Here is a 17,806-nt window from a genome sequence, read left to right as displayed (position 1 = left end):
ATGACAGTTGACAGCTGCTGTTCTCTTAATAAGATTAAAGCCAAGAAATTAGTTGTGCTGTCTCTAATCTGCCATTTAACACTGCCAACCACCTGGGGACTCCTCTGTGCTGCCACTGCCGAGCTCCAGTCCGGGAGGCAGAGCCGCAGCGGTGCCGCCATCAGAGTGTGTTCAGCAGAGCTGCTGCTAGCAAGCTTATGGTATCAATTAAATCAACCCTCTTTATTGTTGTGAAAAATTAATTTGACATCCATTTGCTTCCAGCACCTTTTCAAATGCATTATCAGGGTCTCTGGAAATGCCACTACTCTTTGTGACGTGAGGTTCACTTGGGAAATACAAAAGCGTGAGGCGCTCTTGCAGTGGAATTTGGTCTTTATATAAAGTGGGGAGTTTTTGTGTTTTCAAGTGTAAAATAAATGATCCTCTTAGGAATTAGGAATCCCATATATCAAAAAGCATTTATTGCAGTGAATTAACTAAATCACCTCAGAACTCTGAAATGCTGTCAGAATTAACCTACAAGTTCATATTTGACACTTTGGATGAATTATAATGTTTATATTTAAATAGAATTGATCTTTATTTTAGAATAGCTGGTAAAATGACAGAAGCTGATTTAATGCATCCTCTCAACAGAAAATAGAGACTACCAATATGGTTTCTTCTTTCTCCCCCTCTAACCATACCTACACAAGGGAATAATTTCCATGAAAGGTAGAAGGAGGTCCCTAATGAAAATATTTTTCAGCATTACTGAGAGAAGGGAACTAAATCCCCTTATATAGTCAGGAGAGGAAGAGAGAATTGTGTTGCAAGACAGATTTGTAAAATGCACGTGAAGCAGGCTGCTTCAATTAGCTCTAGGTGTTATACTTGTAGGGTAAAAATTTAGTGAAATAGATGAAAATTAACCTTTGGTCAATAAGTAATTATTTGATATTGTTTTCACGTCACGTAAGCTCCAGATTGAAATGGATTTAATTAGGCAGTAGAGTAAAATTAATTACCAGTACAGTTGAATTAATATAACCAGTAATATGGTGATATTCAGAAAAAGAGAAGTGTAAATGTTCATTCACTTCTTTTCTAAATTCTCCAGCTGAAGAGAAAACTACCCAGCCATACAAATGAAAAATTTTACTCCACTTTTCCTGGCCTCTGAGCACTTCCAGCTCTCCTTTGCTTGAGAAATACAGTATATGTATGTGAGAGGCTTCCATTTCAGCTCTGGGGAGCCAGGCTGAGTGACCAGATGCCTCAGCAATGAGCCCAGCATCAGTAAAGCCACAGTCCTTATTGTGTAAATAATTTTGTTGTTTTAAAAAGCATTATAAGAGAAAGATAAAGCATAAAACTCCAGAAGTGTGTTGGATTAGTCTGCGGCTTGTTCTGTTAAATACCAGCTTTGATGATTTCGGTGCAGTAACTTGGTGTTTGTTGCAGTCCCACTTTTGTATGACCTTTCAACAATGCTCATAATTTATTTTCTTCTTCAGAGCTTATTTGAACTCAGTCACATTTTTTCGCATGTTTAGAAAAACTTCACAAAGTAAAAGTTCTTTTTATGTTGGTTAACTTTAGAGAAACAATTTGAATATCTAACCATCTGTATTTATTATTGGATGTATTTATGATGCATTTGTGTTGTGTATCTGTGTGTGAAGGAACAGTGATGGCTTTTGCAGTAAGCAAAGCTCAAGGGTCAAACTTTCTGTTTATTCTGAAATGGGGTTCTCCTTGGTAAGATTAAGCTTTGTGAGAATATTCTCTAGGACTGGTCCCAGCTTCCCTGCAGGGCCTGTGTTGAGAACGCTTTAGTTGGCACAGAGGGCAGTCACTGCCTGTGGTGCAGAGGGCAGTTGTGCATGTGCTTGTGTTTCGTGTTGTTCCCATTGCAAAGCTGCCCCCTCTCCCCAGCACAGGGGGGCTGCAGGCTCTCTGAGGGGTGGGTGACAGTGGCACCACAGCTTTGGGACAGGCCCTTGGTCCCCCTGCCTGTGCTGGGCACTGCTGGCAGTGTCTCCCTGCGACCGGCCCTGCTGGCCTGGGAACCGCTTCAAATGCTGCCCGTGGGGCTTGAGGGGCCTGCCAGGAGGAGCTCATGTGTGCAGAGCTGTAAGGCACACACAGGGAAATATCAGCTGTAAGGCACACACAGGGAAATATCAGCTGTAAGGCACACACAGGGAAATATCAGCTGTAAGGCACACACAGGGAAATATCAGCTTAAGGCACACACAGGGAAATATCACCCGTCCAAGTGAGGAGATTGGCTGATAGTCTGTGTCGGTTTTGGTGGGAGTTTTGAATACAGGACAGTCCCATATCCAAGGAGCGTGTGGCTCCTGATAAGTATGGCTTTACATTTTTGAAGTGATTTAAGTAATTTCATTTAAGGTATTAGTTCTGTTTGGAATCCCAATTTGAAGAAAATGAATGTGAATTCCTGCAGATTTGCTCTTTGATGTACTGCCATTTACTTGGTTTTAATTTACTGTAGATAGTAAAATTCTCCTTTTTCTTCCCTTCTGATTTTTTAGGTCACTGTGTAGTACAGTAAATGTTTACAGCCTCACCTGCAGCAACTGTATAGAAAACTGCACCTATGTGCTCTTTAGTAATAAGATCACTTTTCTGATGGACCTGTTGATACACCAGTTTACAGTAAGTAAAATAACTTCTTTTTAATTTAGAAATTCTTGCATGCTTCACAAACATGTTGAAGTATTTAGAGTATAAGAATGCTGGAGGTAAATAAGAATAAAGGCTTGAAAGACTAAAATTCATTTGTAGTTTGTATTTGGTGCCTGTATCTACTATACTCCATAGAAATTGATGTATTTGCTTCATTAATAACTTCTGCCAAGGCATGTGTACCAGGAGCTCTATGAGTGGATATTGTTTTATCTTTAGCATTTTCTGAGGTTGTTTTCTTTAACTCACCCTGTAGGAATATTTAAAGTATAGACTATAATGAGTTGTCTCTGTATGTTTGATTCTTACTTGTTTCAGTGTCAGGAATCTAAGTCAGGTCAACACATTGCCAGAGTCTGATTTGCTGAAGTGTTTAAATAGGACTCTTTAGCAATGAAAGTTTTAATTTTCCAATGTTTCATTTAATTTGAAATGTCATTAAATATTTTATTTGAAAACTCATTTTTAATTCATAGTGACCTGCTCATCATAAGATATTTAGTCCTGGTTTTCTACTTATAAATTGTGTGTATGTATTTTCATGAGCCAAGCAGTTTGTTAATTGAAAAGTTATGTACATACTTTTAATAATTTAAGCGACGCTGTTAGAACCAACAAGCCACGGGAGTGTTGATGAACACTTTAAAAGATAGCCCGAGTTCTTGACACAAAGAAAACCCAAACGCAGCCTGTGCTATCCGAGTTCTTGGCACAAAGAAAACCCAAACCTGTGCTGTGAGCAGCTGCCGCTCGCTGTCCCGCAGATCTCTCCAAGAGGATTGCAGGTATCAGCTTTCAGCACGCAGTGAAAGGTGTGCGGGCAGTGCCGCTCTGCGGGGCAGCCTCGGGGGAATTACCCACGGGAATCCTCCACACCTCCCCGTGACAAGGCTCACCCTGCTGCCAGAGCCTGCCCTGCAGCCTCGGGGGAATTACCCACGGGGAATCCTCCACACCTCACCCTGACAAGGCTCACCCTGCTGCCAGACCCTGCCCTGCAGCCTCGGGGGAATTACCCACGGGGAATCCTCCACACCTCACCCTGACAAGGCTCACCCTGCTGCCAGACCCTGCCCTGCAGCCTCGGGGGAATTACCCACGGGGAATCCTCCACACCTCACCCTGACAAGGCTCACCCTGCTGCCAGACCCTGCCCTGCAGCCTCAGGGGAATTACCCACGGGGAATCCTTCACACCTCACTGTGACAAGGCTCACCCTGCTGCCAGAGCCTGCCCTGCAGCCTCGGGGGAATTACCCACAGAAATCCTCCACACCTCACTGTGACAAGGCTCACCCTGGTGCCAGAGCCTGCCCTGCTGCGGGGCAGCGCTGCAGAGCGCCCGGCCATTTCCTGAAGGAACACAGACGGATTTCTTAGGCAGAGCTGGCCACCTACAGCTCGGAGATACTACAGGAGGAAAATTTACTGCACTTAGGGCTCCTTTCAATCTGTTGCCAAATACTACTCTTGAACTGCAGCAAAACTGTAATTACAGCTTAATGTTTCCCATGATCCACAGTGGACTTTTCTTTCCTATACAGAAAGTCTCTTATGTTCTCTTCATACAGAATTGGCCCTTAAACTGGGATATCTTCATAGTTCCACGAAGTGCATATTTGAGTACAAAACCCAAAAACAGTGCTGCTTTTCTAACCCAGATTTTTCTCTCTTGAAAATATAATAAATCAGATGAAATTTGATTTTTTTTCTTTTTTTTTTACAAAAAAGAAGTGTACAAACTGAGAGTAGCTCCAAATACTAAAATAGTAAAATACACCCCCAGAGACTTTTAACTGCCTCCACTTTTCCTGGTTGGATGAGCTGTGTGATACAGCCTTTGCCCATATCATGTGTATTTCCACTTACACTGGAAAATAAAGCCCAAAGTAATACCAGGAGTAATAAATGAGAATATACATTTGCAAGGTTTTAACAAATTTTTAAACAAGTACACCAATATTTGCTGAACACAGAAACAGTACTGTTTTGAGAAGCATTTCAATATCATCTTGAATACATCCAGTATGAACCCTATTTCCAACCAGTTTCATTTGGACTTAGTTTTGGTTTGGGTTCTTGTGAGTGTGTGTGTGTGTGACATCCAGCTTGTCCAGGCTAATAATTTGAATTGTCCTCTTTAGGCCTTTCTTTATGTCCTGCTTAAAGGGACTGGTAGGAAACCTGCTGTAGCCTGAATTACCCTGTTACCTTCCTCAGCCTCCTTAGCTCAGGTAATGCCTAAATCAGTGTCTGCTGAGGGCAAGCAGGGATGTTTCCTGATTTCCATGATTAATGGATCAAACCTTCCCACCTGCATTCATACCAGTCGTGTGCTGGAGTTGGAGCTTCATTTATTTGCTGCTGTCTCTGCTCTTCTTTGTCTACTGTAGCCAGAAGATAGTTGCAAAAAAATTGCAGCTTTTCTAGTTGTCTGTTCTGGAAGGTTTCATACTAACAAAACCAAGCTATAAGCATGTATGGATCGTTTCATATTTTGGGGGTTTGATTTCCAGTTGAGTGACAGCTGTCACGCACTTTCCCCAAAGATACCTGAGAACATATCCCTAAACCATACCTGTGTGATATCATGACAGATCACTGTGATTATTTTTAAGGCAATCTTTCAATGCATAGTATCTGGAAATTCTAAGTAAGACATCATTAATGAATGTGCAATGAACATTAGGTAAGTAGCCATCAAACTAATGTAGGGATCAAAACCCAGTTATTGGTTGCTTTTTTCCTTCTCCAAAATACAGTGCTTAAATTTGGACTATATTTAGGTAAGTAGGCTATGAAATTTTACTGGGTTTAAGTTAATCTGGCTATCTAGCCACAGGAAAGTAATTCTTCTCCACATCTTGCCTGGAATGTGCTGCCATTTAATTTGGGTTCTTCAGAATGCCAGTATACATCCAGAAACACTATAGTTTCTTCACCATTTGTGGTCAGTTTTTTAATCTTCAGTGCTGCATCAAATAAGGCAGCTCTATATTAGCTCTGATGATGGCAAGAACTGTGAAATCCAAGGCACATCTGTGCTGCTGAGCTCTTCTAGTGCAGTTTGAAGTTACATCTGTCTCCACAGGATTCAGCTCTATGGCAGTTCCCTCAGTCCCTAATAACCAGCCCATGTGGAGAGTAGTAAATCCTGAAAACAGGGCTGCAGTAGAGGTGATGACATGCTGAAGTGTTTAGGGGTAGGGAATTGAAAATTGAAAATTTCACCTGCACCATCTCAAGCCCATGCACTTCCTGAGCCATTTCCATTTCTTTGGTTCACTAGTTGCTGCATAGAAAGTCTGACATCCTACTGACACTTCTGACATAGTGAGGCAAGCCCAATGGAAGAATTGTATGAAATAATTGACCAAATGAAGAGAAATTGTATGCTTCTAAAGGTCTGAAGTCTTCCCATTCAGGTTTACCAACTCTACATTTAAAATTTTTCATGGCTGTGGAGGACTATGTCTTCTGTGAAATAAAAATATGAATGAATTGTCAGTACTGGACCTCCACATTGCTAACTGGAAATTGTTTGGTGTTTTTTGTTAGCACAGAAGGAGAACGTGCTCTGATCTGCAGAGGTATTTTGGTGACATGAGTCAGAACAGAGGAGCATTTTCAGCTATATTAAATGTGTGCCTAAGTGCTTTACTGGACTGGGGCCATATTGTGCAGCATCTTACGGGATTAAGCCCAAGATGCTGGGCAGAGCTGAAGAGCTTATGGCAGCTCTGCACGAGCATGGGAACTCCTGCACAGGGGAATTCTCTGAGCAATAGCTTATCACTGGTATGGAGACTGTACCAGAACTGAGAGTCAGGTCACCAGAGTGTTCCAAGTCAAAAACCCACTTAAAGAAAGTAGGAGTCTTGATCAGGCCCAGCACAGTCAGCCATCAGAAAGGCTAAAATAGCATTGAGGTGCTGGATTTGCCAGGTGTTTGGACAGTAGTTACGTGTTTCCTGATTTTCCATTGTGATTGAAAAATGTTTTATACCAGTTACTCAACAAATCAGTTTAAGTGTGTATTCACACCTGTAGATTTGTGTCTTGTAAACCGTTAAACCTGTTAGACCTTAAGAATGTGGAATGTTGTTACATTTACCCATCCAAAGCCCATGTTCAACACAGTTTCTCTGAATATCATTAACTCCTTGTGTAATTAACACAAAGAAACCAGAGCTTGAAAGCTTTCATAATTACACTATTAAATCTTAAGATTTCCTACCCCCTTGCTTGATATAATAATCAACAAGCAAGCACCCCAATTAATTTTGCTTCTGCAAGCACACCAATTAATTTTGAACATAAATCTCAACACACTTTCACAGTATCCCATTAATCACTTCTTCAGTAAAAGAGCTGATCTCTTGTCACTCATTTGAGTTAGTATAAAAGGAAACTCTTCAAGGAATTAAGTTCAAATTTACCCTTTTTTTGTCAAGCAGTATTTTCTTCTATTTCTTGTTTAACATAACACTGTGTAAAAAAACACATTTGTTCTCACTTTATGTTAATTAACACACACATGTTTTCCCAAAAAAGTGAACATGAAAAATAAGCTCTGCAATAAATGACTCTAGTAAGTGCCAGGTCTATTTATTTTACAAATTAGGAAGAGCAGTTTATTTTAAAGCATGAACTTTTGTAGCTAAGGACTATATACTTAGAATATATATTTCTCCTATGTACATTGAACTGGAAGACAAAAACAGACATTATCCACTTGTAGTGCTGTTCACTACAGCAAACCAAAGGCTCTGCCACAAGATATTATTAAATCTTTTAAGAAATAGCACATAGATTTTTTTATCTGAGGTGAAAAATGCAGTAAGTAGCATTTGTTAGCAATTTTTTAAACGTAATGTTCTGAGCACAAAGTCGCCACATTCAAGTCGATTTACACATTGCAAAGCTCAATCAGTCTGTTTCAGTGAGCAATTGGTATCATTAGGCATGAATTATTTTAGTCAACAAATGTTACTGGAGCAACGTAGTATTGTTGTTCCTATTGAACTTGAATAAGCAGCTAAAGACTTCTCACTTGCTCTCTTGGCTCAGCACCAGAAACAGAGCATTACAATGAGTTTTAAGTACCAGCACGAGGCTCAGAGCTAATGAATAATAAAGAAATGTGCATGTTGTTCTTTGTCACCAAGTGTTACCAAATCCCTCCTGATACCTCTTCGAGGAGGAATGCTTTTCTCAGGCCTCACTTGCATATACTGAGTGCAAATGATTTTAACCTGGAAGGAAAATGACTTTTCAGCCAGTATTGATCCCTAAAGCCTGTGTCATCCCCCAGGCCATGGCAGAGGCTCCACAGGGGCATGTGGGGCTTGGCCCAGCAGCATCAGGCACGGGGATGTTCCAGGAGCCCTGAGTGCTGCCAGTGTCTGCCTCGAACACTGCAGGGCTTCACACACACTCCACTTACTGTTTGATTGTAATAGGGCAGGATTTCAGCTGGATAAATTACCTTGGACTGCAGAAATGGAAAAATTAAATGAATTTTTTAAAAATTACACTCTCCACGAGGATTTCCTTCCAGATCTGTATCCTGCATGTGGATTTATCTTCAGATTTATAGGTTGTACAGCTCAACTTCACCTTTTTAGGAGTGGGCTCTAGTTAAAGGATTTAGAAAAACGAGCTTCCTCTGAGGTCTGCTCAGAGAGAACTGGGTATTGTGCTTCTGACATGATTGACAAGTGGGTGACCTCTGATGGACAAGTGCAGTGGTCACTGATGATGTTTTATGCATAAGAACACAATCCTACTAATGACATCCTCTGCTGCTATCAGGCTTCCTGGGTTCTCAGATGCTGCATTCTTTTGGTTTGATTTATTCTGGTCCAGCTTGGATTATGTGCTTTACCTTATCTTGTACCTGAAATGGTTTAATGTCCATCAGCTAGAATGTTACTTAATTATTACTTTTGGTGTAAGCTATGGAAATTTGTAAATGTTTCCCTACAAACTTTGGTTCGTTTTACTGAATTCTGGTTGTTTCTGGGTTTTTTCTCTTTACTTAGGTTAGTGTTCCAGATGACCATAATGCTACTGCAGGCAGAAGTGTAAATAAGCAGGTATTTGAAGGTTTAACAACAGGACTTCTGAGGGTAGCTGCTGTGATTTTCAGATGTCTCATCTCCAGCTTCCCAGATGGGAACAACCACTCTACTGCGCTGAAGATACTACAGGAAGTGAAGAGTAAATCCTCACAAGTGGAAGCCTTCAGCAGCAGAGTCCAAGACCTAATCAGGTTTAAAAAAGATAATGAAACTTGTCTAAGTATTCTTTATGGGAGAGAAAGCAAATTGCATTGATTTAAGAGAGGAACAAACTGCTTTAACCTTAATGCAGTGAGAGTAGTTTGTGTGGATAGTCAAGAAGACTATTGAAATACTGTATTTTCAGTCAAAAATATTCTTCAAAAAACTGTAGACAAAGAAATATAGAAACTCAAGATTCTTCTAATTTTTTTCTGTCCTTTCCATTAATTTTCTCTCCTGGTTACCTAGGAGCCAGCTTCCATATATTTTTCTCTCAGTTCTCTATGCCAGTCATGTGGGCCCATTGCCTGTGGTCTCTCATGTCATACATGCATTCATATAAGCTTGTCATAAAATGCACATTTCCTATTATAAAAATCACCCAGTCATTCCTAGAATCTGATCTTACCATGGAGCTGCATTTTAATAGCTGAACCTAAATATATTAGTACATACATAATTAATACATATTTGAAATATATAAAACTAATATATATTCAGCAGTATATTAGATTGCTGAAAGTATATCGTTTCACTGGTAAACTATATAAAGAGTTACCAACAAATTATCAAATAAATAAATATAAATGAAATTCTTTATATGCTACTGAAAGCGTGTCACAATGAGCCTTCAGACATTTCAAAGTCTGGCCTGATGCTGATGGAGACAAAGAGGACATCTGGAGGAGGAAAGCAAAACAAGTAGTTGTCATAGATACCAGTGACCTCTAAAACTTCCATGCTCTCATGTAACTCTCCTTCTCCCCAAACAGGTTTTGATAGAGTGTGAAATTTCAGGATGTTGTATTGGGCCCATTTATGAATGGGAGGGTGGGAGGTCTGTGCTGAGCAGACATCTGACACTGACTGGGCTCAGCACAGGCAGACCCTCAAGATAAGGAGAGACGTGAGAATCCAAGCAGGTCCCTCACCTGAGGCACTTCAGGGGATCTGGTTAGAAATGGGGAATGAAAGGCACGATGACAGGGTAATGGTGCAATTAGGAAAAAAAGAGAGAGGGCATTTTAAACCAGTCAAAAACAGACAAATTCTGTCATTAATGAGAATCTTTCACCTCCAGGTCATTGTATCATATGTCATGGGGAGTTGATTAAGTGAGAGTTTTAGGAAGATGGGGGAAGAAAGAGGAACACTGAATTTTTTTTTTTTCTATTTGGGACTGTTAGAGCTGGTGCATAAACACCAATTATCTATGTGCTCTCTGGGTATCAAAAGGGTAGCCAGGTTATTTCAACTGTGCTCCTGTGGGTAAAAAGAGATGAAGGCAGTAGATTAGAGAGCTTTGACATTCCACTTGTCTGTGTGCTCAATTCCTCAAGGAAAGGAGGGCTCCATGCATCTTCCTGTTGTCTCCGGATGCCAGTGAGGAATAGTCCCAGCAGACTGAAAGCTCCCATCCATTTCCTCCCTGCCTGAGGAGCAGCTGCTTTGTGCCCAGGTGTGGGTGGAAAGGAGGGGGACAGTGCACACAGTTAGCAGATGTCGTGCTGTAGTGATGCTGCTAGGGAAGAGAATGTTGATGAGAAAGGTTGTGCCTTTTTGTGAGCCACCATCTATCAGTATTAGCTCTATTTTATTTAGTTCTTCCTCTCCTCTCTTATTTCTCGGAGCTGTTTCCAGCACTCAGCATTTCTCTGTGACTGTGATGTATCTAACACCCAGCTATGTTCCTGGAATTATTCCACTAATGCAGGAGGACTTGTTTATCACCTTTGTGGATTGCTTAGATCAAAATCTGCAAGAAACTTAACTCTAGTAACCTTTCATGGTGCTAAATAGAACAGACAAATTTACCTGCACAATGAGTGTGCAATTAATAACCTTTGTGCATCTTTAAGTGTTTTTAACTGTTGTACTTCAGCAGCTTTAAAAATCTTCCATGCTGCAGTTTGACTTCTTGCTTTATGTCAGTGTATTTTTATTCTTAATTCCTTCACTTCTTCCAAAAGCTTTGTATCAGTAGGGTGGACCTTGGCAGGAGGTCTCACTTCTAACCCTGAAGAGAGATCTGTCTTGGAGCAACAGCAGTGTCTGAAAAGGACAAGGTTTCTTCCCTAATGTCAAAGCCTCTGTTCTTTCAAAATCAGACTGTAGGACATGTTCTGAGGGAATACTTTATTTTTAATAAACACTTGTACTTTTGTGAGCTTTTGTGAGAGGCATCATCTAATCAATAGTTTTTATTCACTAGAATCAGTATTATTTGATAGTGTTCCCTGGATAGGGTGGTCTGGTCATGGTGCAAACTGAAAGCCAATGGTGCTCCCTTCCCAAGGAGCCTTCCCAAGTCTCTGCCAGGGGACTGCAGGAGCAGCTGGTGGGACAGGGATCACAGGGACAGGAGGGCTGGTGTAGACAGGATAGGAGAAGTGAAATCATGTGAGTGACTGAAGGCTGTTGCTTCCCCATGTCTTTTAGGTGAGGTGGAGGCACAGGATAAAACAACAGTTCTTCCAGTTTTGATGAGAGGTTTCTCCCATTCCGTAAGAGTAGAGGAAAATACAAAGAAAATTAGAGGGGAAAGAAAGGGAGGTGGTGACAGTAGGACTTCAGTGTCCACAAAGAGAGCTGATCTCACCTAAGTCAGCAGAATATGGTGACTGAGATGGGCTGAAGTCTGAGGAGCTGGATGGTTGTGGTAGAAAAGGAAAGTAGGTGAAGTGAGGTGATATCAGCAAAGTGATGCAGAAAAAATATATCTGTGCACGATTTAAATAGAGCTGGTAATGATCAAAATATGAGAGAACCTGCTGTTGACAGAGAGATCTTGGTACAAGGGTGCAGAGCAGATTTTTTTGACTTATGTTTCCAAGCTATTAGAAATTCAGAGAAGGAACTTCAGCAGTTGTGATCTGTGGATCACCAATGATGATCTGGTCAGCCCTAATAAAAAAGAAAGGAGTTTTCAGTTTAGAAAAAAAAATCACCACATAGTTTTCTGTATATTGAATTTGAGTCCTGAAAAGGTTTTTTGATCCTGATCCTTGTGTACTGATGATAGAAGGTTGTTAATATTCTCTTGGTCCCTGAGATGTTGCATATGTATTTATAAGAGGGGAACAAAGCCCACCAATGGGGCAGTGGCTGCTATGATGTATGTATTGCTATAAAACATTATCTGGGTAACATCATTGTCTTCTTGAATTAGTGTGTTCTACAGAGTTTACCTCTTCATGCTAAAAAGAAATGGTGCTGTTGCAGAGCTATCAAGATTATTATAAATCATCTAACTATGGCAAAATTCCATTGTCCTTCTAGCAGTACGCTAAAATAAACATTTACACTCATCTTTCTTGTACAGTATAATACAAATTATCCTACAACTGACAGATCTCGTAACAAAAACTACTGATAGTCACAGAGAGCCAGATCTGAAGTTATTGTAATTGGAATTGTTTTATTGAACCCTTTCAGAAAGAGTATTTAAGTAATCACAACCTGCTTTTTGAGTGGTTTGATAGCAGAGATGCAAAATTAGTTCTTTTGTAACAGCTTTGGTAACTGTTGTGGAACTATATTTGTAATACACTTTTCCTGTGTTTGCAGTTACGTGGTGAACATAGGGCTGGTGGACAAGCTGTGTTGCTGTTTCCTGTCTGTGCAAGGGCCTGTTGATGAGAACCCCCAAGCAGCGAGTTTCCTGCAGAGCGCCACGGCCGTGTTGCACGGCGTTTGCCAGCTGTGTTTCGCCGTCAATGGAAGGTGGGTGCACTGGCTCACTGCGTGATGTCAGGCTGAGGCTGAGGCTGCCAGCCAGAGCCGTGGGACACACAGGGACAGAGCAGAGCTGGAGATGTCCTCTGCTCACCTCTCACCAGCAAACTGTAATGAGTTACCTGCACCCAGCTGGGTTCTTGTAAGTCATTTATCGGAATTGTGAACTTTACCTGCTTTAGTCATCATTCCTCATAGGCTTTTATCACTGATAGTTTTAAGTGTCCAGTCTCAAGGACTGCAAAAGATATTTTATTATCGGCTAAAATCAACTCTTAATTGATCTGTCTCTGTGGTTTGTCTCTAGAGCAGCCTAATTCAGCTCCTGTTCTTTAAAATACTAATGTCAGTAGGGGAATTCTGTTTTCCATAAAGAAAACTATCACTGGATTTGTTGGGGAATTTTCTAATGCAAAATGCTTGTTGTAGTAACCTAACCAAGGTTGTGGGAAGTGTGCATGAGGTCTGTGCCTGCCAACAAATCTGGACTTCTGTGGTCTGCAGTGTAGAGCAGCCTGACACTCATGAGAGAGTCAAAATCTCAGAGTTTTGGGCTGCACTTACTAGAACCTACCACACCATGACTGTTACACACTTCAGGAAAAATCAAGGCTGGCAGAACTTTACAATGCATTCCTGAAGGGTAAAATGATGCTAGGGTTGAAAAACTAGAGCTAATAAAACATAGGATAAGAAACAAAGCTGTAGGTAAGAGCTGTTGCTGGTAGCCAAGGACACAGACACATGGAAAAAGAACTGCAAGAAATATGAGCCCAAAGAGACCATCCCAACTTACTGAAATTTCCCTTTCTGAAAGCTGCCAACTTGACATTTTAAATTCCAGCAGAGCGCTGCCAGAAGTCAAATACTCACTAAAGAAAATAATAAAAAATGACCCTTCTGTTAGTGGAATAATAGTTCTAGCCCAGAGTGAATTATACAATATTTGCAATTTCTATAGCAGGCACACACTTCACCAAAATATTAGAGATCTTTACACCCCAAAATAGTACAGCACTGCACTAGTACATCCATCAAGAACATCTGTTCTATGTAGCACCAGAATAATTGGGGAGGGATGAGTGTTTTTCTTCACAGTTACACCAAGAAATGTCTGATCCTACCACCTCCATAAACAGCAACGCTCTGGATTTTATCCACAGGTGCTGGTTGTTGGTGTATGCCAGGTTAGATTGTTCATTTGAGCATGAAAAGAAATGAGAGGAATGAACTTGGAGATTTCAAAACTGTTGTCTTTCAGATCAAAAGCTTTGATGTAACTGATTAGAAGGGCAGTTTAAATCACATCTTTCAGCACCTGAGCCCACTCTTATTTAAGCAGTGAATGCAGAGTGTAATTCTGTCGTGTTACAGAAGTCCTCGGTGTTGGAGGTGATTTAAATGGAAAAAAGTACTGCCAAACACAGATTAAGGTGGCAGAAACAGAGCTCAAATTTATTGAATTCTTAAATGTGTTACTCTACAGTAATACATGATGTGTGATACCTGATCTGCAGCACAAAAGGCAGCCCCTCTGTGAGGAATACAGACGCCTCTTTCATTCCTGGTGAGTGGTGGTGGAGGCAGTGCAGCCTTCCCAGTCAGCTTTTGTCATTCTCCAGCTCAGCTGAGCACCAGAGCAGCCTGCCTGCACCCCTCTGGCCATGCAGTCACCAGCCGCTGTGAGCAGCCAAGGTCTGAGCTCGTCACTGAGACTGGAGAAGCCCAGGAAGCATTTCAAGTGCTCTGACACTGTAGCATGAGAAGAGGTTTTGCCAAATGAATGGCAGGCTTTCATCATTGCTGCAAGAGTGATTTTGAATTGTTCTTTTCATATATCCTCCTGTATAAGATGGTTCCAGGTTGGAAACTTCTTTATGCTCCTCGGTGGTACTCAGGGGATGGGTAACACTGATCTGGTATTTTTAGTAGAACTTCTTCAGGCTGTTATCTGTCATATAGAAAGTTGTCATTCCATGCTAAATTCCTGAGAGTACTTTCACAGAGTGCTGTCTGTCTGTGTGCAGATCTCAGCACACAGCACTGATAGTGGGAAGCTGGCACAGGACAGTAAATGCTGGGTGGGTACCAGGACCACTCAGGGCTCAGACCAGCTCAGCACAACTGGGAAACCCTGGAAGAGCTGTGGGATCTTTCTTCTGTGCCTTCAGATCCCACCAGGTTGTTGGGAACTGTAGTGCAGCTGTAATCTGCCTGTCTCCAGAGGGCCAGAAGTGCTTGTTTGAAACTCAGGTTTTAAACAATTAAAGGATCCTGTCCTGCGGGTACAAAGTGCATTGGGCCATTTCTGGAGCTCTGAGGTAGGAAGAGCTGTCAGTCTAGACTTCCCTGCCTTCCTCAGAAGTACATCTCATAAAACTCCAAATTCAGCAGAATATTTCTAAACCAAGCTCAGAATTGGTACCCAGTGTGTATTTGGACAGTTATTTCATGGCAATAATTCTGTAGGCAGTGAGGAGAGCTCAGTCCCTCTCTGCACGTACCTCTAAGGCAAAGTGTCACAACAATAGTGAGGATTAGAGAATAGCCTCAAATTGTCATACATATATATATAAATCAACATTATCTATTAAATGAGGCCTATATATAATGATACAGGTTGATATAATGTAGATGGTAAAATTTTAAGACATGAATGAAAAGAAGACTTCTTTTATTACTGTGGTAGACTTGTAGAAAAAAAAAAGTCCAAAATCATGGAGTTAGATACAGTAAAGAAAAGTCTTACTAATGTAGAAACATAAATTGGAGGATTTTCAATTTTAAAATCATAAAATGTAATTGAAATAAGGGAATCTATTCTGAATATATGTTGTAAACATACCCTAGTATAAGAGAGATCTTCTTTCCATTAATGATCCAGGTCTTTAAAAAAGATTTAACTTTGATATTGATCTTACTTTTCAAATTATCATTTTTGATACTGGCTAATAAATGCTTGATTTATTCTTTTAATTGAAATTTTGCTGTGGATGAAATAGCACATTTTCCAAACACAGTGGAATACATATAAAAGATCAGTTGTTGAAAACCCTAATAACTTGTTACCCTCTTTCAAGCTTGTTTTGATACATTTTAGCCTCTTCTCTTACACAGTGAGAATCATTGAGGCTGATTTGAGACTTCCAATTGGAAGTCCCATTTTTCTGATGCTATATTACATCTACAGCTAACAGTGGAGGTGAGAGCTCCTTCCTCCCTGATGAGTTTAAAAGAAAAGGTGTATGAGAGCTGAAAACAGGACATTGTCCCTTACTGTTTGTAGGGAGAAATCAGAAAATGCAGCATGTCTGAATATTGAGCTCTCTCTGCTGAGCAGATGAACCTGACATTTGATACTTAGGCTTGAAATTTGTGGCCTTGGTAATGCTTAACTGGCTTTTGCTCACCTTTAGGAGTAACAGTAGCCAGAATTGGAAACAGACACATTTTTATTAACCTGAAAGAAAGAAAAATATGAAATACACTGTAATTACGATGGGTTGTGTGGCCATGTAGATGTCCTGAAATCTGTGTGGAACTGCAGGTGTCGAGCAGCAATGGTGAAGATGACAGCCCTGTTGTCCAGAGTGTGTCATTGTAAATATGAGAGATACAGGGCCTGTTTTGGGCCCTCAGGTCCTGACTGCACATCTGGAATGTGCTTGGCTTGTACCCACAGAACAGAAAACAGTGAGCAGGCTTGGAGTGCAGGGAGCATTAATAAAGGCATGGCAGTGCTGCCTCAGCTCAGCCTCCTGCAAAGCAGGAGGGAGTCCTGAGTGAAATCTCCATGGCAGGTCCTTTACCAGCATAGCAAAGGTTTTGCCTCTGTTCCTTCTGCTGCCTTCTGCTTCTGTCCTCTCCTTCTCCTGCCCAGTGCTCATCAAGCCTAGATCCCCTTTCTCCCTGTTTCTCTGGACCCAAGGCTGCTGTCCTGGAGGTTTAGTTGTTGCTCTGTGGAGGGCTAGAGTTAATACCTTGTTTCACTTTTGTCCGTGAGTACACGTGAATAAATTCACACTAACACAGAGTTAATGCAAAGAACAGGAGGAAAATGAGAGCAGTACTGCAGTGTAAGGGTCAATCACTGAGGCAGAATGTTCTCCCCAGGAGCAGTGGAGTACAGAGCAATACCACAGATACAAGGAGGATACTGCGAGGAGAGCATTGCAAATAACAGTCCCTCAAATTGTGTAGGTCTGTGGGAACACCAGCTGTTTAAAAATTTTGCTGTTTTCTCAATTTAAGAAATCCCTTCAAGCTTTCTCGTTACCCCAGGAAGATACAGTGTCAGAGCAGTGCAGTAATGGAATTGTTGCTGTCACGTGTTCTCTCAGACCATGGTGGGATGTAGAAATGTGTGGCAGCAGCTGATGGAGCTGTGGGTTACAAGCTGCAGGGGCAGAGAGCTGCAGGGGCAGGGCTGATCCAGGGAAACGGTGCCTGTCATATCACAGATCCACATGGAAGTGGCTGGGCTCGGTTTTATTACAGTAATTAAGATAATGTCTGTTTTGGCTGCTGGATGGTGGATCAGATGCAAGTCTGTCTGAACCTTGGGTTTGCTCCTCACTTCCAAGGGACAGCAGCTCCAGCAATTGCTGTTAAACTAACTCCAGCTTGTGTCTGAAATTACTGGAAGGTTTCACCTCATCCCTTCTGTGCAGCACCGCAATCCCTGCGTGACAGTGGGAATTGTAGCAAGGTCTGACAGGGGCTAAATACTTCTTCGTTCTTCTTTTATTATTATTTTGCCTCTTTATTGTGACATCTCTTTCTAAAGAAGTACTGAAGATTATTTTTAATTCCAAATAATAAAAAACCCCAACAGACTATCTTCTAAGCCTCTTGGAAACTCATGTTTCCATTGCACTCCATGTTCTTAATCAGGAGTATATATTTCAAGTATACAAACATTATAATGTATACCCTTAGAGAGGCTTGTCTGCTTGTTAGCTCAGCCAGTTTTTAAAACAATATATTTTCAGATATAAACAGTTTGCTCATATTGAAGCTTGGAGAAATTCTAGTTTTATACTTGTTCTGCAGAGTATGCTGTTTCTTATCAAGCTGTATTGAATTCCTGTT

The 17,806-nt window shown here is 41.1% G+C and overlaps 1 protein-coding gene across 3 annotated transcripts in view; it reads left to right on the top strand.

Annotated features, from left to right (window-relative positions):
- SCAPER (S-phase cyclin A associated protein in the ER) overlaps positions 1 to 17,806 on the top strand; it is a 137,659-nt gene that overhangs the window by 92,076 nt on the left and 27,777 nt on the right. For all 3 annotated transcript variants that reach the window (XM_063412436.1, XM_063412435.1, XM_063412434.1), the window contains exons 25-27: positions 2,544 to 2,667; positions 8,741 to 8,970; positions 12,548 to 12,703. In XM_063412436.1, coding sequence (XP_063268506.1) covers positions 2,544 to 2,667; positions 8,741 to 8,970; positions 12,548 to 12,703 — 510 coding nt within the window. The remainder of the gene's footprint in view (positions 1 to 2,543; positions 2,668 to 8,740; positions 8,971 to 12,547; positions 12,704 to 17,806) is intronic.

Source organism: Prinia subflava, chromosome 15 (assembly GCF_021018805.1).
Source record: "Prinia subflava isolate CZ2003 ecotype Zambia chromosome 15, Cam_Psub_1.2, whole genome shotgun sequence".
Classification (NCBI taxonomy): domain Eukaryota; kingdom Metazoa; phylum Chordata; class Aves; order Passeriformes; family Cisticolidae; genus Prinia; species Prinia subflava.
The sequence above is the reverse complement of the archived record's forward strand: the minus strand, read 5'-3'. Positions and strand labels throughout refer to the sequence as shown.